The 25,000-nt window shown below is 39.2% G+C and overlaps 1 protein-coding gene across 1 annotated transcript in view; it reads right to left on the reverse strand.

Annotated features, from left to right (window-relative positions):
• LOC140938086 (uncharacterized) overlaps nt 1-25,000 on the reverse strand; it is a 69,701-nt gene that overhangs the window by 9,357 nt on the left and 35,344 nt on the right. The window contains exons 22-51 of the mRNA XM_073387623.1: nt 24,591-24,847; nt 23,764-23,872; nt 23,016-23,240; nt 21,733-21,843; nt 21,045-21,125; nt 20,314-20,451; nt 19,301-19,551; nt 18,891-18,990; nt 18,140-18,235; nt 17,134-17,193; nt 16,193-16,496; nt 11,398-11,597; nt 10,386-10,529; nt 8,627-8,867; nt 8,057-8,208; nt 7,482-7,715; nt 6,686-6,948; nt 5,845-6,017; nt 4,879-5,240; nt 4,451-4,489; nt 3,524-3,647; nt 2,870-2,941; nt 2,686-2,757; nt 1,723-1,794; nt 1,358-1,429; nt 1,210-1,281; nt 873-944; nt 462-533; nt 119-190; nt 1-28 (exon numbers count right to left, since the gene is read on the reverse strand). The exon at nt 1-28 is cut by the window's left edge and continues 1,021 nt beyond it. Coding sequence (XP_073243724.1) covers nt 1-28; nt 119-190; nt 462-533; nt 873-944; nt 1,210-1,281; nt 1,358-1,429; nt 1,723-1,794; nt 2,686-2,757; nt 2,870-2,941; nt 3,524-3,647; nt 4,451-4,489; nt 4,879-5,240; nt 5,845-6,017; nt 6,686-6,948; nt 7,482-7,715; nt 8,057-8,208; nt 8,627-8,867; nt 10,386-10,529; nt 11,398-11,597; nt 16,193-16,496; nt 17,134-17,193; nt 18,140-18,235; nt 18,891-18,990; nt 19,301-19,551; nt 20,314-20,451; nt 21,045-21,125; nt 21,733-21,843; nt 23,016-23,240; nt 23,764-23,872; nt 24,591-24,847 — 4,268 coding nt within the window. The remainder of the gene's footprint in view (nt 29-118; nt 191-461; nt 534-872; nt 945-1,209; nt 1,282-1,357; nt 1,430-1,722; nt 1,795-2,685; nt 2,758-2,869; nt 2,942-3,523; nt 3,648-4,450; nt 4,490-4,878; nt 5,241-5,844; nt 6,018-6,685; nt 6,949-7,481; nt 7,716-8,056; nt 8,209-8,626; nt 8,868-10,385; nt 10,530-11,397; nt 11,598-16,192; nt 16,497-17,133; nt 17,194-18,139; nt 18,236-18,890; nt 18,991-19,300; nt 19,552-20,313; nt 20,452-21,044; nt 21,126-21,732; nt 21,844-23,015; nt 23,241-23,763; nt 23,873-24,590; nt 24,848-25,000) is intronic.

The raw sequence follows: 25,000 nt of genomic DNA on the forward strand, positions 1-25,000 counted from the left end.
GCAGCAAAGGATAAAACGGTCCAGTTTCCTGTGTGAAAAATTAAATAAAGTCTTCCTAGGTATCTTATAGAAAGCGTTCAACAAAGGTAAGCATTGGATAACTACATAAATTACTTACAAATATTTCATGTTACGTAGTTCACTAAACGCCTCAGGTGATACTTCTGTCAGTTTATTTTTGTCCAGGTAACTACAAAGGAAAAATCGGAATTTTACAAAAAAGCGGGTGCAGAACGTTCCATTCCACACAAAAACAGTATTAAATGTGCCGACATAAATGTTACGTGTCTACAGTGATAGCGACAGCAAGATACTACTTTTGCTCAGTAACTGTGTTGAGATAATTTTACACCAATTTACTAAAATTAGAGGCGCAGGTTTTTTGAAGACATTAAAATGCAAAGCCAAAGCGACTGTCGGAACTGTCTTTCGGAATAAATTAAAACCTCTGCAATACTTACAGGTATTCTAACGATATTAATCCACGGAAGGTTTTCCTTGAGACTGTAGTCAGCTGGTTGTTACTAAGATCCCTATTAAAAAGTCAAATAAGTAAACAATGAAGTGATTACATAATTTAGAGGCAAGGTAGCCCTGTTTCCAGATCGATGTTTTTCATGTGAGGGACTTCGTTAAGATGCAGGTGGTGCTTTCTTTGTAGTTATAAAACTCTCAGTCTTAAGCATTGCACATTTGATTAATAGATTCTACATCGCTTTACCTACTAGACAAAGCTATTTTCACCTCTTCACTTTCTAGTCGCGGGTAACATAGAGATTCTCTGGAAACAAAACATACTGTTTCCGTAGGGAAGAGTCATCAAGTGCTCGACATAACACAGCCATACATTATATGCAAATTCATATACTCACAATAACTTGAGCTTAGAAAGGGACTCAAACAGGCCGTCAGGCAATGTTGTTATCTTGTTTTCTTGAAGATACCTAGTTGAACGAAAGAAATGTCAATAATCAAATAACCATTAAAGGAACGTGATACCACCAAGGAACCGTAGGTTAGAAAACTGTAATAGGTTATTGCGCTTCCCTCTTTAAATAAAGTTATTGTATTGTATTTGTATTGTGAACCCGATTTAAGGACTAAGCTCCTCGTAAACTGTATGCCTCATCTCGCAGCACATACTGATATAGCTTAAATATTTAGAGCTGTACCCAGGAGTTGAAAATCAATATTTGTTAATATACTTACAAATGTGTCAAGTTACTCTTGTTGGTAAATACACCATATTCCATCTTCTCTATTTGGTTCGAACGCAAGCTTCTACAATACAAACAAAGTTGGTAGAATCAAGCCTATGATAAAGAAATGATCATTACTCAATTATCTTTGTACTTACAGAATCTCTAAGCTTGACAGGCCATAAAATGTTTCTTTCATTGTTTTGCGAAGGAGGTTCCTTCCTAAGTCACTACAAAAAAGGGATAAAAATATTATTTAAGACGGATGTGATTATCATACTCATACCAGAAAAAACACCGTCATCAGTTCTTAATAGTATTCGACAAGAAAAAACAAACTGAGCGCGATCTTAGAGTAGTAGTAATAGACTTTTAGATATCCTGTCATCCTGTCCTATTTTGTTCTTCAACCAGTGTTGACCGGCCTTTTTCAATACCGTTGTTGTACATGTCACTGATCTGTAACCGCAGCAAGGTAGAAACAAACGAAAGATAAGACTGACAAAACTCGTTCTATACTTACAGAACGCGTATACTAGGAATTCTAGCGAATCCTTTGGCAGGAAGAGATCGTAAAAAGTTGGAATTCAGTCTTCTGAAAAAAGTAATGTAATGACATTATGAGAGATATGTTGAACTTATGCCTAGTTCCACAGAGTGTTTTAATTTCGACACCGCAACTTGTAGTGTACGACATGATACATGATCAAATGATAAATTCGTTGAGCCCAGTACAAATAATTATCCTGTCTCTTTAGAGGAATAGATTGTACCCCAGAGAACTGTTTTTTTTTTCAATTGTCGTCTTATACACGTGCATCCATGTGCCTATGTATGCATAGTTCATGAAAAGACAAAAGGCAAATTCCCTGGAGAACATCACGTGGTCTGAATTGGGAAAACAAATCATACATTCTTCACGTGACTCAGTTCGTAAGGCCAGGGAGTCGCATTTGATAGATAAAGCCATGACTCTTGAACCTCATGGCCTAAACCGCCGTGACGAATTATTGTAATTCATATCCTTAGTATTTTTCCTTTCCAGTTTTTGTGTTGTACGTCATTTCCGCCTCCCCCTTTCAAACATTTTTTATTGCGACATTCTCCATCTATATAATATTATGCTTCCTACGTAGGTTCAGTAACATCTGTAAACCTGAAGAAGGCTGGTATGGCCAGGCGAAATATTGTTATGTTTAAAAAACAATACACGTTGTTCTGAATCAGTTTTGCAGTAGTCTTTGGACTTCTCGTTCAAGGTAAAAAGGTGTATTCTATAGATCCCAGTACTTTACTTGTTTTGTACATTTTTTTTTTTTCAGGTAAGAAACTCTAAACTCTTCAAATGACCCATTGACGTCAGGCTAACGTTGTTCCTGTTCATCTAAATACGGTTTTTTTTAACTCTTTAACGATTTTGCCCAAGTTATAAATTATGACCAGTTTTTGCAAGTGAGAAAACGCACATTCGAAATTCAATACTTACAGTGTTTTGATTGAGGTGACGTTTTGGAACGAGTCCCCATCAAGGCGAAGAAGAATGTTGTAGCTCAGGTCGCTTAAACCGAGGTTAAAAAAAGTACAGTTAAAATAATGTTTGGTTTCTAAAAGCACGCACATATGATTGCAAACTAAAACAGATACATTTTAAAAGATACTTTCATACTTACATGTATTCTAGATGATGGAGATTTGTAAAATCTTTTTCTCTTAATTGAGATATTCGGTTCTTCTGGAAAAATCTACGGCGCAAATGTCAAGATTAATATTCGGGGATGATATACGGCATTGCTAGGAAAGGAAGGAAGCTGTTCATCCTTTTTCAATAAGACGTGCTTAAATAAGTTGGAAGGTAGAAAATACGTGCAAAAGAAACATTTACTATATTTTGGCGTTCTGCAATGAGAGAACGCGCACCAATCTCATCTTCCCTGCATATTTTAAGGCAGCGCAAAGCAAGACATTTGTTGAATCGCTTTCTTTTCAACTCTTCCTATTTGGGAGGATTCAGTTTTTTCGCGAGTAACTGAAACTTGTAACACTGACTGGTGGAGCCTTCAAAAAGGCTATCGTCCGTTTATAAGCACTTTTTTGTGCAAAAGTCTGTTTGTTTTCGTCTAACGAAAGTAAAGCTCTGTTTTTAATGGTACTAAAATAGAGCAACAAAGGCCAAGTACATTTGAGGAAAAGACATGACAAGACGAGCGACAGTGAGATTAAAATTATCATTTAAGTCATAGGTTTCCATTTAGCCCTTACTTAAATACTCGATATCGGACACTGTCCTTTACAGTCTTTGCAATTCTCTATTGTTGTAAACTTACACAGCTCCAGTGTTGGCGGGAAGGTCAGTCGGCACAGTCAGCAAATCGTCTCCTGTCACCATTACTCGCTTGCCTGTACTTTGACCTTCACCAAATTCGTCACATTTGCAACTCGATGGGCACCCTGAAAACACGAACACCCACGCATTCTCAAACTCATAAATACGGGCACCTGAGAATCACCGATCCGGAAGTGGAACAACTTTTTGGACAATGAAATGGGCAGGAAGTAGAAATTGCTTGATTACGTTAACACTCAGTGGTTTTGAGTCGGGCAAGTTAGCTCTTATTCCTTAGGTGGGTCTATTGTTTCTATTGGTGTAGTAAAAGAGGGATATAAGACAAGAGACTATGACGTCACCCATCTTAAACTTGTTAAACAAGTTAAACCACTTCAAAATAGCACATGACCATATCGTAATGAGATTCCCCCGCGTTACTTTCATGAGTTAGAGATAAAAGGCTATGACGTCATCGGCGTTAATGTATTTCCCCGCAAAAAATGATGCTGGTGAGCCCTATACTACTAATGTGTATCCCTGCACGTTGATACGCTTCCTGTGCAAAGGTAGAAAATACCACTAATATCACCTTTAAAGTAATTTAAGACTTCAGGTTTGTGTTTTATTACAATATAAATCCTGTCAGAGTCGATATGCGATGAAATACGGTTTCGCAGTGAAATACTGCTTTACAAACATATGAGGTATAGCCACGCCTGCCTTAAAACTGCAGTGGAAGTTATTTTTTTCGAAGAATATGAATGACAGTTTATAATTACTAGAATTAACACAGGAAATAAGGAAATACAGAAATCGTTGCAGGCTATTGCAGAATACGACAGCCCCTTTCTGGGTTAGCATTAAGTGCAAGACTTTGGCATCGATCCCAACGACAGTCGAGGAATGGTAATGATGATGAATTTACCTTGCTGACGTAAACACGAAAGTCCATTATCGTCATAAGCTGAGACAAAAATCAAAGCAGGTAAATCTTTATTAGAACTTCAACTCTACTGGACATCATTATCGTCATTTACTACTAAGGACACTGGTCATTCAAACGAACTTAAGAAGAAGAAAGAGCTAAGAAAGAGTATTCTTAATCTGTGTTGTTTCCTTTACACAGTGTTACCAGGCCAATCTGCGAAGACCACAAAAAAAATCATTTGATTACTTTAGAAAGTCTCTTTTTATATTACACAGACACTTAACGCTAAAGTCGTAATTGTGACTGGTTTCTAAGTTCGTCCCATAATATCATAGCTAATTCAAACTTATATTTCATGAGAAATAAATAACAAGTAGTGTCGCAAAAGTTGTAGTTACCAAGCAATTAATCAAACTGAAACGTACCAGCAACTGAGAAATAAGAGGCGTTGAATCTTGCTATGAAGGGTTTCCCTTGACACCGAAGAACAACAGAGAAGTGATTCGACGACGAGGAAAGTATCGGAGGGTAGCTATAACCGCAGAACCTGCCTATAGAGGGTGCAGTGTCGTCACTTCCGTCAAAAATCTCAACAAAGCAGTCCTCACACGTTGGATGATCATTCAGACGAAATTCATGAAAGGTCAGGCGAATTATGTTTTGTTCTGGAACAGTTATGTGCCAAGTGCAGTAGCTGTCATCAAAGTAAAATCCAGGAAAGAACGGGGAGAAGAAATTTCCTGAGGTATTGAATATGGTTTCGCTGCAGGCTGCAAAAGAAATGAAACTGATTTTTTTAATATTTAAAAATACTTTTACTCGTGACGAAAAATGCCTTCCAAGGCAGAAGGTTATGGCAGACGTTTCCTTGCTTGATTACACATCTTTCGTTAGCCAGGGGTTTGCGTTAGTTGTGTCGCCACTACTACCTAAGATTACATACTGTCCGCTGACAAAAGAGAACTTCATCCGACGTCTGGCAGGTCTTGCATTGCTCACCAAAACAGAGCTGTTGGTTGTGGTTGTGGTGAAGGGGCTGTTTTGGTGCTTTCCGTCAATGTGGCACTTTGTAGTAACTAGGTTACAGTCTTACTATTTATAGTAGCAACAGAGACTTGCCCTAACCCCTCAGAGGGTTAACTTATCAGGTTTATAAGTAAAAAGTTAAATGTACATCTGAAAATGCGGAAACGACAGACGCACAGCGTACATAAAAATATGTAAAGACTTAGAATTAATAGGATGTCGAATTAGCCTGAAACGCCAAAAACTATACTCTATTTGGACTTTTTCCACCGTAACTTTGCTTCCGTATTAGAACAGCTGTCTCGTAGCGAAAGCTGATAAGGTCTTCTCCTTGTTCAGAATGTCACGCTAAGTGATACCTCTACCCCCCTGATTTATGCTGTTGTAGGGTTAAAACTGTATATGTGACGTATGAAAGTATACCTTGTTTTGATGACTGCGGGAGGTGTTGGCAATGAATGCTCGGGTCCTCCTCAACGTATAGCCCTGACAATGCCACGAAGGCTTCCTTCTTCTCAATTTTACCTTTTATAAAGACCTATTAATAACATTGCTTTAGCACAGGTAGCACTTTCTCTCACCAATTACACAAGTTTGGTTATCAACCAGTGCGCACTTATATCGACTGGTTACCCAACACCGCCACCCAATTTTGTTAAAGTCCAATTCTCTGTACTTCTGGCCAATCTGAAGCAGGGAATTCAAATGTTTCTGATACTGCTTCGGTTAGAGTAATTGCCCAGTGCCTCTCTTTTTTTTTTTTTTGCAAATTTTTCCTAATTACGTATAAAAGCTACCGCCACTAGGTTAGTTAACTCAGTTCAATAACCGCAGATTTTCTTAGCAGGAGGCCACTGGTTCAAACCACTGCCCACACTCATTTTTTTAAACAGTGTAGGGTACGTAGTCCCTGTTGTGGTAGGGAGCATTAGTAAGTCATTACTTTATTAATTGTAAACTGCGCCACAAGCAATCTGGCAGAAGTCCCAAAATCAGCGTCTCTGAAAAGCTCATGAGGGAATTGGATAATAAGATATTTACAATTTAAGGTCAAAAGAAATTTACTGTAATAAACTACACCAACGATTTCGCTCGTTAGTGATCAGTCTTAATACGCTACTCTAGAGTCTGGCGGGCGGGACATCAATTTATGCGAAGTAGCAATGCGTAGTTGAGTATTTGTGGGTATCTCTCTTACTTTTTTACCTGAAACGCTGATACAGCGCTTAAAGGGACTTGGCCGTATACCCAGTTGTTACCAGTCCTAGTTTTCCAAATCCAAATGGGGACTTCTCGATAGTTACCAGTCTGTTGGTAAATTGTTAAACTTTTCCTTCCAGGCCCTCTCAGCATGTAACGAAATTTTAAGCACTTTGTATGCCAATCACGCGACCTGTTGTACTTCTGGCTCACAAGGATACCTGTTTGGTTAAGGAGTGTAGTGTTGCTGTCTAACACAATTCGATCAGCTGTTGAACATGAGGAAAAACAATGGCAACACAGGTCTGGTAACGAATAGTAAGAGGCACCAGGGACCGATTACTCTAGACACCTATTTTTCTCATCAAGTGGCTCGTTTAACTTGAGTTGAGGTCAATTCAAACTAACCTGCTTCTCTCAAAATAGTTATATACTAAATGGAACAAAAGCAGGAACCTACTGACAAAAAATACTAAACTTGCAATGAAGTTGTTTCTGCGCCTACCCTAAATAGCTAACGTTTGCGGTTGTTTCAGCATTACAATCTTAAATAGAGAAGTCGTATCAAGGAGAATTGAGATTAGTGAACAAACGTAGCCATTCCATGTGAGTTGTTATCGGAAAGCACTCCTCTAACGTCAGTGGAGGCACACATGAAATGTGTCACCGAGTCCCACGTTCTTTGGTCAAAGCTTACTTACGACGCGCTTAGAAACTCCAGTAAGTGCGAACTTTCTTTTCCCTGATCATACCGAATCTTGTTGCCTCTCAGGTGGCATTAAAGTTGTGAGATAAAACTTACCTTTTCTATCTCTGCATGATCTATGCCGCTTTACTTCCACTTCTTTTGTCAATCCTTTGCTGACTGTTTCCCATGCCTTCACATCCCCTGCCTCGTTACCACACCCTTGTGACATGCGCAGTATTTCTTCTGCTTTGATCTGATAGCTCCATAGATTGAATCCGCTCAGTTTGCCCAGCACAGCTGATGTATTTTGGTATGGCGATCTAAAACCGATTGTCATGGTTCCTCCGCCTAAAAGAGATTCATTGTTTGAGAGCAAAGTTAATATTGTTGACCATTGATATAAAGCAAACATTAGAGGGAAATAAAATAACATTAAAGTTATCAGGGGTGGCAAGAAGACCCCGAAAAATTTAACTCAAGAAAATCCCAAGCTTAGAAGCTGTAAGTTTCTAATAGAGTTAAACCTTAGGAGATGTGAGAGGTATGTCATATAGAGTTTAAAACAAGAGAACAAGTGTGAACGTATCCTCTGGGACACCGAAAACTGACCATTATGGAGAGCTGGGTGTTGGTAGAGGTTCTACTGTATAATGAGTAAATAGTTTACCAGTCAAGTAATAGCAGAGTACCTTCAATCCCCCTGTTCCGTGCGCCTGCTCTATATTTGTTGGACAGGTATTTTCTTTGACCATTTTTATAAACACTTAGCAGCCTATTTTTTCGTTCCCATGTCACACACAGGTGGTGCCACGATCCATCAACCACATCCAGTTCGATTTCTCTGTGCACGAGGCAATAACAAACATTGTACAATTCATTGTTTATAAATTTTAATGTAGGTGTTGTAGAATAATTTCTTAAAGGTTTTTTTAACTAAGGATTTCTAATTTTAGTGACAACAGACTCGGAAAATCCTATCAACTCAACAGAAATACAAAAATTTTAGTGCTGGCCACCTAATAGCTTTCAATTTTTTGCAGTCCTAATGAGTTCATGGAAAAGAATTGAAACCGGAAGCTTCTATTATAATGAAAGACAATCCTTCTGTTTAATGATCTCGCCGCCTTAAATGGCACAGAAAGTAACAAGAGAACAAAGAGAAGAAGGGAAAAACATATGAGCAGCCTACCCCTTACTCCAGACCTTTGCCTTTCGATTTTGCCTGAATTAACGTTACTTCACCATAATCATCAATTTACCTTAATATCTTGTAAAAATGAATTCTAAAGGTGCCTTTGTCATAGTAGAATCCAAGAACAGTTGATTCGTTTTGTTCTGATGCAACTTTGTACTCAATAACAAAACCACTATGCACCGTGTTCAACCAGAAGCACAAAGTAAGGCCAACGTAAAGTGGAGGAATATCCGACAAAGACACGTATCCAAGACGTTCGTCGGGAAGATGGATTTCGTAGTTGTCCAGATCAATGACTTCTATAACTGCAAAATTGGCAATCATTAACTTGCAAGCATTTGGATTATTGACATAAATGTACCTAGTAGTTACTTGGGATGGTCCTATAACCGTCCAGTGAAGGAGCCGAATACGTCGACCATGTAATAGGGTAATGTTGTACTCTGATCCATCCACTGGGAACGACCCATTCTGGTCACGTTGCTAACAGAGACTCATATATTTGTGGTCTAGTACTATCTAAATTCCCTTTTACTACCAACGCCAAAAGCACCTTATTAACGTCTCTTATCGGTCTTGCATTTATACACTTTATTGTCCAAGCATGAGGAAAAATTGGCCGGATATTGGTCAGGGCCCGGTTCCTCGAAAGATGGTTAAGTTTAACCCAGTATTAAACCAAATTTTAAGCATGGTATTCTCGTCTAAGAACATGCAACTCGAGGTTACAATATACTGTTTAGTCTTTACTACGAGATACAGTAATAACACAAAATGTTACCCTAAGCAGTGTATAGGAATGTAAAATACAAAAACGGAACAAAATTTTAATCCTGGATTAACGCTAATCGACATTTTAGGAACCGGGCCCTGGATCTTTTTTGGGTTTCCATGGACAGAGGCGAAGTCAAGGTCACTTAAAAAGCGCAAAAGGACGAGGCCAATATCATTTCATCGTGACAAAACAAGCTTGGTCAATAGAGGATTTATTATATGGCCAAATGAGACCTTTTTCTTTCGGGCTCAAGGCGAAAAATCCCAAGCGTGTAAGATAGGTCCATCTTGCTCGCTCGGGGAGCCGATCAGAACACAGGATTCGCTTCATCTTTCTCGCTCGTGGATTCAGCCAGATAATAGAAGGAATTAAAACCAACTAAACTAAGCGAATAAACCGCCTTCTTTTCACAAACCATACACCTCGATAGCTTTCCAACTAAATTGAGGGAACAGACGGGAGCAATTGGTCTTGCTCTTTTACAGTACGAGTACTCGAACCGAGGCAATTGGAAGAAGATTGTCTAATCACGACGATTTCTGGAAACAAAAGACTGTTAAGTTCTTTTGCAAACGGACCAATGACATTCATTAATTTGAAGACTGTTTCCTTAGAGGTCAGGTAGGTTCGAACGGTTTTAAAGTTTTCAACGGTTCCATAGTTTAATTTTCAATTTTATTGGTCTGTGCAAAAAAAAAAAATTGAGAATTTTTTGTTTTCAGAAATCGTTTTGATTGAACAATCTTCTTCCAAGTGCCACGGTTCGAGTAATCGCACTGTAAGTTGGAAACGAATTTTCGAGAAAAAGATGGCTAGTAAACTCCAAGCAAAATTAATACCAAACATTTTCGTTACAGAGTCCGCTCATCTGTTACCAGGCATGAATGTTTACTTTTAGCGTCACTGCTTTGGTGTCCATTGACAACCTATTCTCGTCCAAAAACAGTTGAAAGGTTGAAGTCCCGTTCAACAAATAAAAGGAGACCGCCAAACTTTAAATGGTTGAACACAGTACAAAGCGACCTTTTAAAAAACCAACATAACGTACCTCTTTCGTTTGTGCTATCTGCGTTATCATCAGCACCTGATTTCTGACTTCCTTGCTGCTCAAGATCTCTGTGACTGATTCTTTTCCAACCACGTAAACTTCTCCATCCACACCAGTTTTTTGTTATGTCACAAGGAGGTTCGTCTAAATTGTGTTAAAAAATGTGTTGAGAACGTTTGAGTCAATCTACCCTGCGAGCAGAGGCTACATTTTCGCGGTATGAGCTAGCGTGCGAAACGTAGCCTCTGCCGACAACCGTTCAATTTCCTATCGTGCATGCGCAAAATTCGTCACGCGATTCGCAAGCAACTGGTTCGTCAAATCTGCGTGAGTTTCGCGGGAATCAAACTTGCGAAAACTACTTGCGAACTACTCTCCTCCTGGAGCTTTTGTTTTATTTTTCTGCTTCGCCCCTTCTGGTTTTAAGTATTTTAGCCGCAAAATTTCCCGGATCGTCTTTTTTAGGAAAGTATTTTTAAGCTATCAACTGTAGTAAGTTCTGTCTGTTTTGCGGGGAGCACATTTTTCCGGCTTTAATATTACCTACAGTAATAGTTGTGCTCAAAGTGAAAAATGAAATTCGCCGACAACGCTACGCAGAAGTGATGCTTGAAATAAGTTGGATGCTGTAGTCTCACGATTGTGTTTTAAACTAATGTTATGAATGAACATAGACAAAACAGTAGTCAGAAAAATTATTCACCGAAAAATTTTATTCGAAACTCAGAATTCATGTTTTCTTCAGTGAAATAATTAAGAGAAATTATTCTAAACATCAGTTCAAATTTTTTACCAAGGGCATGTTCGACTGACTGAATTCCGGTACAAGAGATTTGTAACAAAGCGCTTACGTATTCTTATTCCTGAATACGATCAATCGGACGCACCCAAACATTGTTCCAATCTGAATAGGACTTGACTTTGACTCTGACCGTACAACGGCGAAAAAAAGACAACAGTAATCTAGTAAACAACAAAATTAGCTGAAATGTCACTTTTGTTCAGTTTTTACCATTCTCCGGTTTCCAAGGGATGCGTTCACAAGACTCCTTGGAAAAGGACACGCCATCGATAGCGATGACCAGGTCGAAAGATAAGAGGCTGTCCTTGCCGGCCACAAAATCAATCTGTAAGCCGTAGAAAAAAACACCAAATTTTATCTTGGAAGAAATGCAGTTGTAATATCTACTTTTGATTGATAACCCTTGGGCTCTAGGAAATGTACCAACGTATTAGCTAGTCAAAACCCACACATGTCCAATATACACAAACGGATACGATTCGTCAAACTGATGGTCCATTGGTACCAATGGTCCCAATAGAAAAGGGTGTCATTCTAATGGTTCTGTTGGTGAATATACATCTCATTAAGGGGACTTTGATTATTTTCCCATGTGACCTGGCTGGGTACAGGGCAATTCCAATGGTCCATTGGTACCAATGGTACGATTGGTACCAATGGAAAATGATGCCATTCCAATGGTTCTATTGGTGCAAAACAAGTTCGCTTTTACACCAAGTAGAAACGCGCTAATAATTATTATGAATATTCCTCGTTCTATAAGCCAACCACGCAATGACAAGTTCGCTTTTTCACCAAGTAAAAGCGCACTATAATTATTATGAATATTCCTCGTTCTATAAGCCAACCACGCAAAACAAGTTGCCTTTTACACCAAGTAGAAACGCGCTAATAATTATTATGAATATTCCTCGTTCTATAAGCCAACCATGCAAAACAAGTTGTCTTTTACACCAAGTAAAAACGCGCTAATAATTATTATGAATATTCCTCGTTCTACAAGCCAACCAGGCAAAACAAGTTGCCTTTTACACCAAGAAGAAACGCGCTAATAATTGTTATGAATATTCCTCGTTCTAAAAGCCAACCACGCAAAACAAGTTGCCTTCTACACCAAGAAAAATGGCTAATAATTATTATGAATATTCCTCGTTCTATAAGCCAACCACGCAAAACAAGTTGCCTTTTACACTAAGTAGAAACGCGCTAATAATTATTATGAATATTCCTCGTTCTATAAGCCAACCACGCAAAACAAGTTGCCTTTTACACCAAGAAAAAACGCGCTAATAATTATTATGAATATTCCTCGTTCTATAGGCCAACGACGCAAAACAAGTTCGCTTTCACACAAAGTGGAAACGCGCTAATAGTTACAAAGCGAGGGCGACGTATATATCTAGCGCTAATAATATCTCAAGGTGTTGCGAGTATAACAAACATCGTACGAACATTATAAAATTGAAAGGTAACGCGTCACTCTTGTGTTCGTTCTGTTTATTGTGATTCACGAGCAAACAACAACATGACATATGAATGTCTTCTTTCCTGTACACAAGCACTATTTTTTGGTAATTCTTACTTGTTTAAAAGAACCCGAAACAACGCGGAAAGGCACGAAACTAGCAAAGTGGTATTGAGGCAACAGGTTTTAACAACTGTACTCAATTCACTGTGAAATTAACTTCTGAAATTACTTAGCGCAATGTCATTATCTACATTGAAGTGTTTAAACCAAAACAAGTTTTCAATGAGGAGTTTCCGAAAAGGATGGTTATATCATGCTGTTGGTTATGACTTTGTATTGTTAGTTTGGTGGTTCCTAAAAGAGCCGTTTTATATTCAAGTGACTGAAGTCACTTTTCACTGTTGACGTGGGGTTTGTCGTGGTAACCCATTGAGGTACAACAGTTTGCCATAATCAAGGTCGTTGTAAAACCATTGATGTCTTTTACTGTCAACGTTGTCGTTGACAAATTGTATTTGCTGTGCTTTTCTCGGCTGTAGCTTGGGATGAGGCCCACGACTGAGCTAGAAGAATCCATCTACTGATGATTTCAGGATTGCACCCGTTACCGTGGAAAAACAGCAGAAGTTTGAATGTTTCTTTATCACTTATTGGTTTCTTCCAGAATATGAGGCGAATATCCTTAGGCCACGATTTCTCTGGAAAAAAGGCGTCGCCGTTGAGCAGTCGGAATAGCTGTTTTCTTTCTTCCACGACTTCTTGCCGAGATAGAAGTCGTATTTCTTCTCGGTACATAGATATCATAGCCATGTTCCAACTGATCGTATAACCGTGAACTGAGACCACGCCGATAATGAGTGTAGATTTATAAACACGCATCGTTATGTGAGCAACATTTCATATCACTTTGAGATTTTTTATTGTTCTTATTGTCTTATTACTGTTTGTAAGGATTATGCAATTTTCTCACTTTTTCGGTATTCTTTGTTATTCTGAAAATGAAGCCACCTAACTGTTATCTCACCTTTTTATTGGATGAGGCGTGATAGCACTCTAGGGACATTAGAAGTTCGAGTGATTGTGTTCACGTCTATTAGGGATAAACTGAGCACGTTGTAATTTCGCTGGCTTGTCGCTTCAGTCTACACACCGGCGTGATTTTCGAAACTTCCGTAAAGTCATGGCTGCCCGTATGCAAAGATTGGACGTCGATTTGGAAAATGTTACGAAAACGATCTGGATTGGACATTGTTGCCAAAGAACCTAAGAAAAGTAAGTATTCTTCTTTTTAGAAATTTGATTATTATTTAGCCAGGGACACCCAACGACCGTTTTCTGTAAAATATATGTTCGGAGAACACGGCTAAAAATTGCTAGATGAACGTTCCATTCATGTACAATTTTCGAAGCTTCTCTAATAAATTCCCTCAATTTTCTGAAGTTTGATTTTCATATTTTACTACACAGGTTACACTATTTTCCTTAGATAAAGGAAGCCTAAAATTTTCGGATTTTTGGAATTTTTGGAATTGCCCTGTACCCAGCTAGATCACATGAGAAAATAATCTAAGTCCCCTTAATGACATGCATAGTCACCAATAGAACCATTGGAATAGGGTGCTTTTCCATTGGTACCAATCGTACCATTGGTACCAATGGACCATTGGAATTGCCCTGTACCCAGCCGGACCACATGACAAAATAATCTAAGTCCCCTTAATGACATGCATAGTCACCAATAGAACCATTGGAATAGGGTGCTTTTCCATCGGTACCAATCGTACCATTGGTACCAATGGACCATCGGAATTGCCCTGTACCCAGGCACACCACATCAGAAAATCACCTAAGTGCCCTTAATGAGATGCATAGTCACCAATAGAACCATTGGAATAGGGTGCTTTTCCATTGGTACCAATCGTACCATTGGCACCAATGGACCATCGGAATTACCCTGTACCCAGCCACACCACATGACAAAATAATCTAAGTCCCCTTAATGAGATGCATAGTCACCAATAGAACCATTGGAATAGGGTGCTTTTCCATTGGTACCAATCGTACCATTGGTACCAATGGACCATCGGAATTGCCCTGTACCCAGCCGGACCACATGACAAAATAATCTAAGTCCCCTTAATGACATGCATAGTCACCAATAGAACCATTGGAATAGGGTGCTTTTCCATTGGTACCAATCGTACCATTGGTACCAATGGACCATTGGAATTGCCTGTACCCAGCCACACCACATGAGAAAATAATCTAAGTCCCCCTAATCAGATACATAGTCACCAATAGAACCATTGGAATACGGTGCTTTTCCATTGGTACCAATCATACCATTGGTACCAATGGACCATTGGAATTGCCCTGTACCCAGCCACACCACATGACAAAATAATCTAAGTCCCCTTAATGAGATGCATAGTCACCAATAGAACCATTGGAATAGGGTGCTTTTCCATTGGTACCAATCGTACCATTGGTACCAATGGACCATTGGAATTGCCCTGTACCCAGCCGGACCACATGACAAAATAATCTAAGTCCCCTTAATGACATGCATAGTCACCAATAGAACCATTGGAATAGGGTGCTTTTCCATTGGTACCAATCGTACCATTGGTACCAATGGACCATTGGAATTGCCCTGTACCCAGCCGGACCACATGACAAAATAATCTAAGTCCCCTTAATGACATGCATAGTCACCAATAGAACCATTGGAATAGGGTGCTTTTCCATTGGTACCAATCGTACCATTGGTACCAATGGACCATCGGAATTGCCCTGTACCCAGCCACACCACATGACAAAATAATCTAAGTCCCCTTAATGAGATGCATAGTCACCAATAGAACCATTGGAATAGGGTGCTTTTCCATTGGTACCAATCATACCATTGGTACCAATGGACCATTGGAATTGCCCTGTACCCAGCCACACCACATGACAAAATAATCCAAGTCCCCCTAATCAGATACATAGTCACCAATAGAACCATTGGAATAGGGTGCTTTTCCATTGGTACCAATCATACCATTGGTACCAATGGACCATTGGAATTGCCCTGTACCCAGCCAGACCACATGAGAAAATTATCTAAGTCCCCTTAATAAGATGCATAGTCACCAATAGAACCATTGGAATAGGGTGCTTTTCCATTGGTACCAATCGTACCATTGGTACCAATGGACCATTGGAATTGCCCTGTACCCAGCCAGACCACATGACAAAATAATCTAAGTCCCCTTAATGAGATGCATAGTCACCAATAGAACCATTGGAATAGGGTGCTTTTCCATTGGTACCAATCGTACCATTGGTACCAATGGACCATTGGAAAAGCCCATTTGCCCAAAGTCAAACGAAAGATGATTGATATAGCTTTGAATTTTCTTTAACCAGTAGATAAAGAATGCTCATGAAATTCATGATTACAATTACGAATTTCAAGTAGTACAATAATTTCTTAACTCGTCAGTTTATGTGTTATTTCTACCGGAAAATTAAAATAAACTCATTACACATCACATATCGCTATCAAAGTTTGGCACAGACAATGAGAGATAACCTACCTGCGCATTGACGTAATTGCTGGATATGGGTATCTGTACGTAATGCAACTCATTGGTTACTTTATCGTCAAAGAAAAGCTGCATAGTCTGATTTGATGTCACACTTCTTATGATCACCGTTAAAAAATGTATGTCGAGGTGATGAACATGTATACCGCCTATGAAATACCGAAAACGGAAGCACTTCCATTCGTAATCATGCGTGTTGATGATCGGAGATGAGAGCGTTGCAGTTAAGCCAGCAAGCGAGATATATCCGCCTATAAAGAACATAAACATAAAAAAGTCGTTTGTTGTCATTACGTAGCGGTAATAACATTGTCTTTTGTTTTGGTTCAAACTTAAGATCATTATTAAGTCTGGTTTGAAGCATGGAGAAACCTAGTTGAAGCTGGCCTACTAGACCATTGAAAACATAGTGCCAAATCCATCCAGGTTGAACCCACAGTGAAGGTTATGCTATGCTTTCGTGTTAAGTCTGGTTGGAATTTACCTAACAATCTGACAGTCCAGGTCTTAACTAACGCATTGAGCAAAAAAGCCTGGTTTTGTCTGGTTTTACCAGGCTATCCTAGTAGGATTAGTTGAAATCTACGGTAGGTGTTTGCGCATTAGGTAAAGCTTGGTCTGATAACCCCGACACATTGGTAGGTTGAACCAGTCTTACACCAAAGTTCACCAGAGTTTAACCAGGTTTTTCGGGCATCAGCAAGTGCAGTAAAGTCCAAAGATAAAAGAACTGTGGATGGCTCCTGTGGATGTAGATATGTACGTCCCATTTCAGATCAGACTCTAAGAGTAAACTAGTTCTTCTTCATTGGGACTAGATTCACTAAAGTCACTTGAGCCATTTCAAGACAGGATATTATTTTGTAGAACTAATATTGTCAGACGTACCCTGAATGTTGGTTCGGCCTGGAGTAGAACTCCCGACCTTCTGTTCCTCTAACTGGCGCTCTACCAACCAGCCATAGAGTTGGGAGAAGGAAGATTAGACAAGATGAGATAGATTAGAAACAGTCAGTTAATATTGGAAAAACAAAGAGAGGGATGCACCGCTCTCACGAGAACGACGTAATCAACAAAGAACAAGAGGTTCGGTATAATGTATTCTTATGTAACAACCAGCAGGACAAGAAGTGGTACATCTGATCTGTTTAAGGAAGGAAATATTTTCTGGCTCATCAGTGCTAGTCGAAATGGAGAGGAAAAAAATAGAATGGAATTTTTGAAGGGCAACAAAAGACTGCACAGACAAATGCCAGATAGAGAGCCTTAGATTAAATGTGATGATTTGATATTAATTACGTTTCATAAACGCCGTTGAGCTAATAAGGAAAATTCATCCTTCAGATTCCATAATTTATTAAAATTTATCCATGCTGATAGTAGTGTTACTGTGGGCGAGCTGTATTTCCTGTAACAGGAAATAATGGAATATTCATTTGCGGGGTAAATTTGGTCAAAAGTGCTGGTGTGAGCTTTTATTCTTTTATAGCATATAAAGATGGGAAAGCCACGATACTATAACGAACGTGTCCCAGGTAAGATATGGGAATACCCGCCATCCCATGAGATAAAGGGAGGGAAAACACGAAAAGCTGGAAGAAGTCAATATGAGCACATACAGTATAAGCCAATTCCATTTTCAGAAGTAATCTTTGAATATCCTTATGGTGGAACGTTTACTCCAATAAATCAGTCGATAAAACTAATTTTGCACTTCCCTATTCCCACCGAGCAACAGAACAGTTTCGCTTGTTTCGTTAGTTCGAGTTTTCGTTCGGTCTGTTAACACGAACAGCAAGTTTGTAAAATTCGCAAGGAACGTCAGTGACCAACTTGCCTGCGGCTTGGTGGCGCACCTTTTGATAGACCATATTACTAAAATTGGTCAACTTACCCCACTTCTCCAATCCCACCAAGATTGGATCCAGGACCCATCCCTCCTGGGCTTCCCACTCGCACATACTTTCTTCAAAATGGCAGTCTGGACTCCCTTGTCAAATTAAAGGAAAAATAATTATGATGAGCACGTTTTGGATTTTTAGTAGCTCTGATTGGAATTATTTCCATCAAAATGATTTTCCTTGATTGACAGCCGGAAGAGAGTTAACTCTGCACTCTTGAGACTTGATGATTTTTTCCTTTCCTCAAATTGATTGGTAACGCCATTTTCAGTCACAACATAGGATTTTGATTCACCTCATGAATTAAGAGTCAAAGGCCGAAAACGGGCACCATGCAAGTGTCTTTTCTTAACCGATCATGACTGACCACGTTTGAAAAGCTTCCATTGGAATAATGTTATCACTGATATTTCTCACCAAAGAGCTTTTGCTAAAAGTCATATTGCGTAAAGATATCGATAGTTTTTGTCTCCTTTAAGCCATGAGATCCAAATAACTCAATGAATCCAGTATTCGTTGTTTCTGAAGGAACCTGACCCAAGCACGAAAAGCACGCTCAAAACAGAAAAACGAAAAACCAGGACACACATTTGAGGCTGTACAAAGGCATGTGGTGCACGACATTGGTTGTTCACTTGATACGTTGTGATGGAGTCGCTACAAACAGTGAGTATTACAATGACCACGATTTAATCCTTTTTTCACAACTGTTTTAAATTGGCGGAACATCATTAGTTAACCTACCTTGTTTCAGAATGGTTTCACAATTTCCATCCAACACCATCAAGTCATCCACTGCAATGTCACCTTTACTTCCACCAGCAACTGTTCCCTCTAAAACAAACTGAAATAGATACCGAAAACACATTTAAGCCTTGTTTCATTGAGGCTCAGCTAAGCAATCAAGATCAGACCTCGAACTCTAGTTCTACGGCTAAAGAGATGCGTTTCCCAAGATGATATGTTTTTGGGAATTTTGTTACAGCAAAGCCTTTCGAAGTGGTGGTTACTAAAACTATTTTACTTACTTAGCTTGCGAATAAAGCTACCTCACCGAGTCACGTCGCTCACCCTCTGGAGGGGAGATATAGGATATACCCCTCGTGGCGGTGGGCGACGAGAGGTGACTGAATTTGCAGCTTGCTATAACTCACTTTATAATAATTTGGGCTATTAAGGGCTGTCTGTCCAAATCTCCAGCGATTCCCGTTTTCTCCTGAAAGTCTCCAGACAAGCCTCTCTGATTGGTTAGTTTTCAAATACACACTCAAATTTCCAATGTCCGATCCGTGCATATGATACCAGAACTGCAGACAGATTGTCTCATTGGGTTCCATCCAGCTGCTTAGTAGTCTCGCCCTCTCCCCAGGCTTCCTTTGAGACGCTTCGATGTAAATATAAGAGCCTGAAACGTACATGTTGCAGTTAATTTTTGTTTTTCGTTTGTTTTAAATTCATTGGCTTACATTACCATACCCAAAAACAGTGAAAAATAAAAATTAACTGAAATAAAAAATTAACTACAACAAATACGCCTGTAATGTTTAAATATGATGAACATCTTGTTTATCGTTGCCCCTCTTCAGCTTTGGCATTCGTTCACTTTCTGTAGGCTATTTAGATAAACGAACAAGGAGTGCTCTAACGCTATTTTGGTGGTTCATGTTATGCGTCGACATCGTCAATAACATCATGAAAGAGCAGTCGAAGTATCACTGGAATATCCATTCGGAAGGCTTCAGCAATTTTGTGCTGAATTCGCTTGGCCAATCACTCGAATTTTCTTTTCTCACTGAAACGTTAATCTTAAGTTAGGTTTACAATAACAGAGTTTGTGAATCTGAATACCTGGAAAAACTTATGAATCCGATAATATCGCCTCTAGTTCAAACTTAGCCGTTACATATCTCGTTTTCGGTGCGATAAAATGTCGGTAGTATTTAGTTTTTATTTTGGTGAGGTTAGAACCAAAGGATATCTTATAATTGTCTGTACATAACTTTGACTGTTACGTAGTTGTCATATGGAAACGATATGAAACATTACATTCGGTAAATGCCTAGGTTTCTATATCCCTTCACAACAAAAGGTACATTATAATGCTCTTAGATATCATAGTTACATGTACTTAGGCAAGGGTTCAAGGTTCTCGTTCAGATAACCTTACCTTTCTTGTTAAAAGAAGTATGGTCATGGCTCGGTCCAGTGCTTTCCGTAGGTGTTTGTCCTGATCCCACAGTCCACTGGATTGCATCATTTTTGTCGGGTCTTAGGCCACAGAGACCATTTTGAAAGTTGCAATGTCCTTGTATCAAGAAAGAATGGCCAAAGTTGAAGATTAGCGAAGAAATAGTTACTCCTTATCTTGCAGCCAGTGTTGGACATGTTGGTGAGGATTGTCACTTGTGGGAGATGAATACCTCCAATAATGCCCTTTTTTGCCTCCCCCCAAATTTTCCATCAGCATTGCTTTCAATTTCTCTTGGGACAGCTTTAATACCCGGGACAAATGAAAAACAAAGGTTGGCAAAATTTGGGGGGGCAAATAAGGTGCATTAAGGGAAATGTGAGAGTGGCATATTCAGTTTGTGTTGTAAACAAGTCTTTGTCCGATCTTCTTCCCATTAAAAGGTTGTCGTTTATTCCTTAGACTTATTTTGACAAAATTCGGTGACAACTAGTTGCTATAGTTACGAAGAACATCGCCATGAGAGCTCCATTATCATGGGAAATACAAAAGCTGTTTCCGCTTCGATGCCACGTGACTGCCCGAAGGTGTGATAAGGCACACAGGGGCTTTAAATCCGCTCTAAGATAGGAGTGCAATTTTTCTCACCTGTGAAATGCTTGCATGAAAATTAAGCGAGTAAAGGATCTTAAGTTCTGCTTTTTTCTTACCTCTGAACGATCTGCATAATTTATTTCCAATTGATGTTTTCGATGAGCAGGCTAGGTCATTAAGATGGCACTTTCCAGATCCTGGAAAGAACGTATGTTAAGTAAAAGGCAGCAAGACGGTATGGCCAGCGCCAAAGCTTGAAAACAGATTAAGATCAGCGACTCATTTTCGAAAGCTGGTTCACTAAGTTAGAATATACCCCCCTGAATTGAAGTCAGCAGCTACCGGCACCATACAGACGAATTATTCATGAAGGACCTGAGCAAAACTGAGAACGATAGAATGACTGGAAAACGGAAAACTTGACTAACAATAAAACGACCGTTCTATGACAAAAGACGGATCAAACGCACTTATTGCACTTACAGTCTTCATAGCCAATTACCATCAAACCCCATCGACCAATAATATCGTGACTTAGTTGACCAATCACGTCTATAACCAAAGTGCCATCAACTGATGCGATATAACTCATTTTGACTTTGAAGATGACTTTACTCACCCGAAAGATCATATTTCACCTACTTATGAAATGGTGTTTTATCAAGGCTGCGTTTGACTTTTTTCACTACTTGCTGACTGACAGCCGATCAGAAAGTTTAGCAAGTTGAAATAAATCAACCAACACTCATGAAAGTCAGTCTATGAGAATAACAGCTTTATGGTTCCTTGATTATAGTTACTTACCACAAATAGAGGGCATGTTAGTTTTATCTCTGCAAAATGAGGTTTTGCTACATGTGCTTTTCCAGGGAATGCATGACCCGTCCAGACATTGATAATCAGAACATGGATTTCCTTATGAAAGCAACAAGAGAGGTTTTAGTAATATTGGTTGTTACCTGAGACTTGTTGGTTGAGAGTTTTTAAGCCCAAAGGAATAGCAAGACCATTATGGTTAGTGTTTAGGAAACTGTGTTAAAAAAATAAAATAAAAAAAACCACTAAAATTTCTTTTTAGTCAAATGGGCTTGTTCTTGGCTTATTTTTCACACATCCTATAGAGCATTTGGGTTTCAAATACGGCCACATAAACGCGCTTCTATATCAAGCCGGGTTTTGACGTTACCACCAAAATAATAGACCTCTTCCGTCAAGCAGGTTTTTTTAGTCGGACAAAAACTGATCTCCAAAGAAGCTAAAGTAAAAGCTAAGAGTACAACCATTCGGCTTTTTTTCTCTTCCCCCTCTTTTAGTTTTCCTTGATATTTTTCCTTTCATTTCCTTTCCATTCGTTGAGTGTGATTATTTGCAAATAGCCTGCCTTTGGGCCCTTTTCCATTCAAATGGCTGCAAATTTCGCTAGGTTTGAAGCCCAAGCCTTTAACCCTATAAGCCATATAGTTCTTCTAAAGGAACCCTAAATAAATTCACGTTTCCTCTCTTGCATCGGCTGTTGTTTTTATGGCCTTACAAGTTGCTCTGTGTATTGCAAAAATTAGACTAACAAGCAAGTGTATGTGCGTCTGTAGGTGAGCGTTTCCTTTTGCTTGATTAGCCGACTGAACAAGGTTCCTACATCATTTTGGAACCTTAAGTTGTAACGCAGACATGACACTCTTGCATGCATCAAAATGGATCTTAACATAGCATGAATCCCGTGATAGAAATCTCACGAGCGCAACATAATACAGGAAATTGCCTAACAATTGCAGTCGTTGATTCTTGCTGAAGATTTTATGCTAGAAATGGAGTTATAATTTGTCCACTGCTAAGAGCATCAAAGCATTATAGCCAAGTGTTTTGTTGACAGTTAAACCGATTATCGCAGCTGATAATTGCCTTCCTTTTTCTTCTATTCGCGTGTCCTCATCGAGATCCGTCTTAGTTTCATTGACTAAAACTAGACGTTCACAGCTCTCTGCTAACACATTTTTTAAAATTATTATTAGTTGTTGTTGCTGTTTATTAGTTATTGATTTACTTTTATTTTTAAAAGACAATGCAAGTGATAAAATCAGGCAACTTACGGCAGTTGATCTCATCTTCTCCGTCACAGCCGCCCTGTTTAGTATCATCACACAAGGCAGTTGCTTGCAAGCAGCCTCCTCCTTTACACTGAAACATATTGGTCGGACAAGCGCAGTTCTCCTCATCTGAGCGATCTTTACATGCATAGTCCCCATCGCACAGGAGATTCTTCTTTACACACTCGCCATTAGTACATCTAAACTGATTATCGCTACACTTGAAATCTAATCGAAAAAGAGTCAAAATGTTGAAAAATGTCAATTTGGTAAAGCCTGACAGACCACTTATACTTAAGGAGGCTCGACCTTCAGTAGGTGTGGTCTCCAGCCGTCGGTATCGCCCGATTCTCCACCCTAACGGCAAGGACCACTGGATGGGTATTGTTTAAGTGCTTGATCGATAACGTGTCCGTAAAATTTTCGAGGCGTAATTAAGCGCGAACTAAGTGCCGAAAGGTTTTAACTTACAACCAGTGCACCCAGTCGTGAAGCAATCAAACGCGTGGAACCAATACTTGTCCTCTAGCGCACAAAGTACGAAAAAGCGTTTACTAAACAATCTCTAGAGTTATAGCAACGATAAAATATTGAAATTTTAAAAAGTAGTTAGCTTTATAAGCGACGCGGTTCTGAGAGACTTTGAATCAGAGAGCGTGGTGAACCACTTCGACGAGGGGCTAATTAACCTTTGAACGTGTCATTTTATTCGGTCCTTAAAGTAAGAATAGAATCGGACACAAAAGGTCACCTGGTTTTGCAAAGTAAGGCCTCAAGGAGCAATTCTCTGTCGTGACAGTAATGTTGTCTATTGCTATGTTGAGCTTTTGAGGAAGAGAACCTTCTCCCTCAAAAATGATCTAAAATGAGGAGTAAATAACAACACCGTTTTGATTAATTGAGTGACTTAAAACCCACTATTACAGGCAATTTAAAACCAAAAGAAGAGCAAATTGGAAATTGTCTGAAAAATGTACGTACGGAGCTATTTTGAGTTACAGTGTGAGTTACAACTGTTTTTAACATGCAGAAGCCCCCATAAACCTGTCACTCCCGGAAACGAACACTGAAGTTGGTACCTACCCTCCTTCGGACATTAGGAAGCTCAATCAACGACGACGTTGACGGCAACGCGAACGTCAAAAACAAACAAACAAATAAAATGTCTTAATAATCAATCAGCAATTCTCTATTCCTACAGGAGTAAGACGCCAAATTCCCTTATGCGACATTTCATGTAGCGTGATTTACTCAACACTAGGGTTAGGTCCCCAAGAATTTAATTCCAGGGAAATTAAATTACATTTTACACATAAAGCTAGTGTGATGATCGCAACAAAATTTGAAAAAAGTAAATTCATAATAAAAGTGCCATTTTCGCTTTCGCCGTTGTCGTTGTTAAGGCTCGGTTATCAAAAACGTGAACGCTTCTCCGAGCCGGATAGTTTAAACCTGTTTACATGTTAAAAGAGGTACGAAACGGCTCGGGTAGCAACAGTTAACCGTTCCATACGAGATCTGTTTTGACCTTTTTGGAGTAGAAAGGGCAAAATTGAAAGTGTCCGCACTTTCACCTACCTGAGTGGTATCTGCGCCTAACCAAACCACTTGAGCTAATGACCAGTCTTCACCGTGGTAGCTGCTTAGCTGCCAGACCAAAACTGGTTTTTCTTGTTTAGCTTCTTTGAGAAATATTCTTAAAGATGACTTGAAATGAGTTTTCATAAGGTACTTAAACCTGAGACACAAACCGACGGTTCGGTGAAATGGTTTCCACGGCAACAATGGACTTTTTAACTGAGCTTTGTATGCACCATCAACGTATGCAAAATAACCTGGAAAGAGTAAATATTTTCATGCTATAAGAACATGTTCTTGGTAAACGCTTTCCTCGATAGTATTAATATCATCATCATTATGACTCATTGTGTCGGCAGACACATAAAGCCATGAACTTCTCCTTCCAAGCTTCTTTATCTTTGACCGCT

Source organism: Porites lutea, chromosome 5, assembly GCF_958299795.1.
Source record: "Porites lutea chromosome 5, jaPorLute2.1, whole genome shotgun sequence".
In the NCBI taxonomy this organism is placed as follows: domain Eukaryota; kingdom Metazoa; phylum Cnidaria; class Anthozoa; order Scleractinia; family Poritidae; genus Porites; species Porites lutea.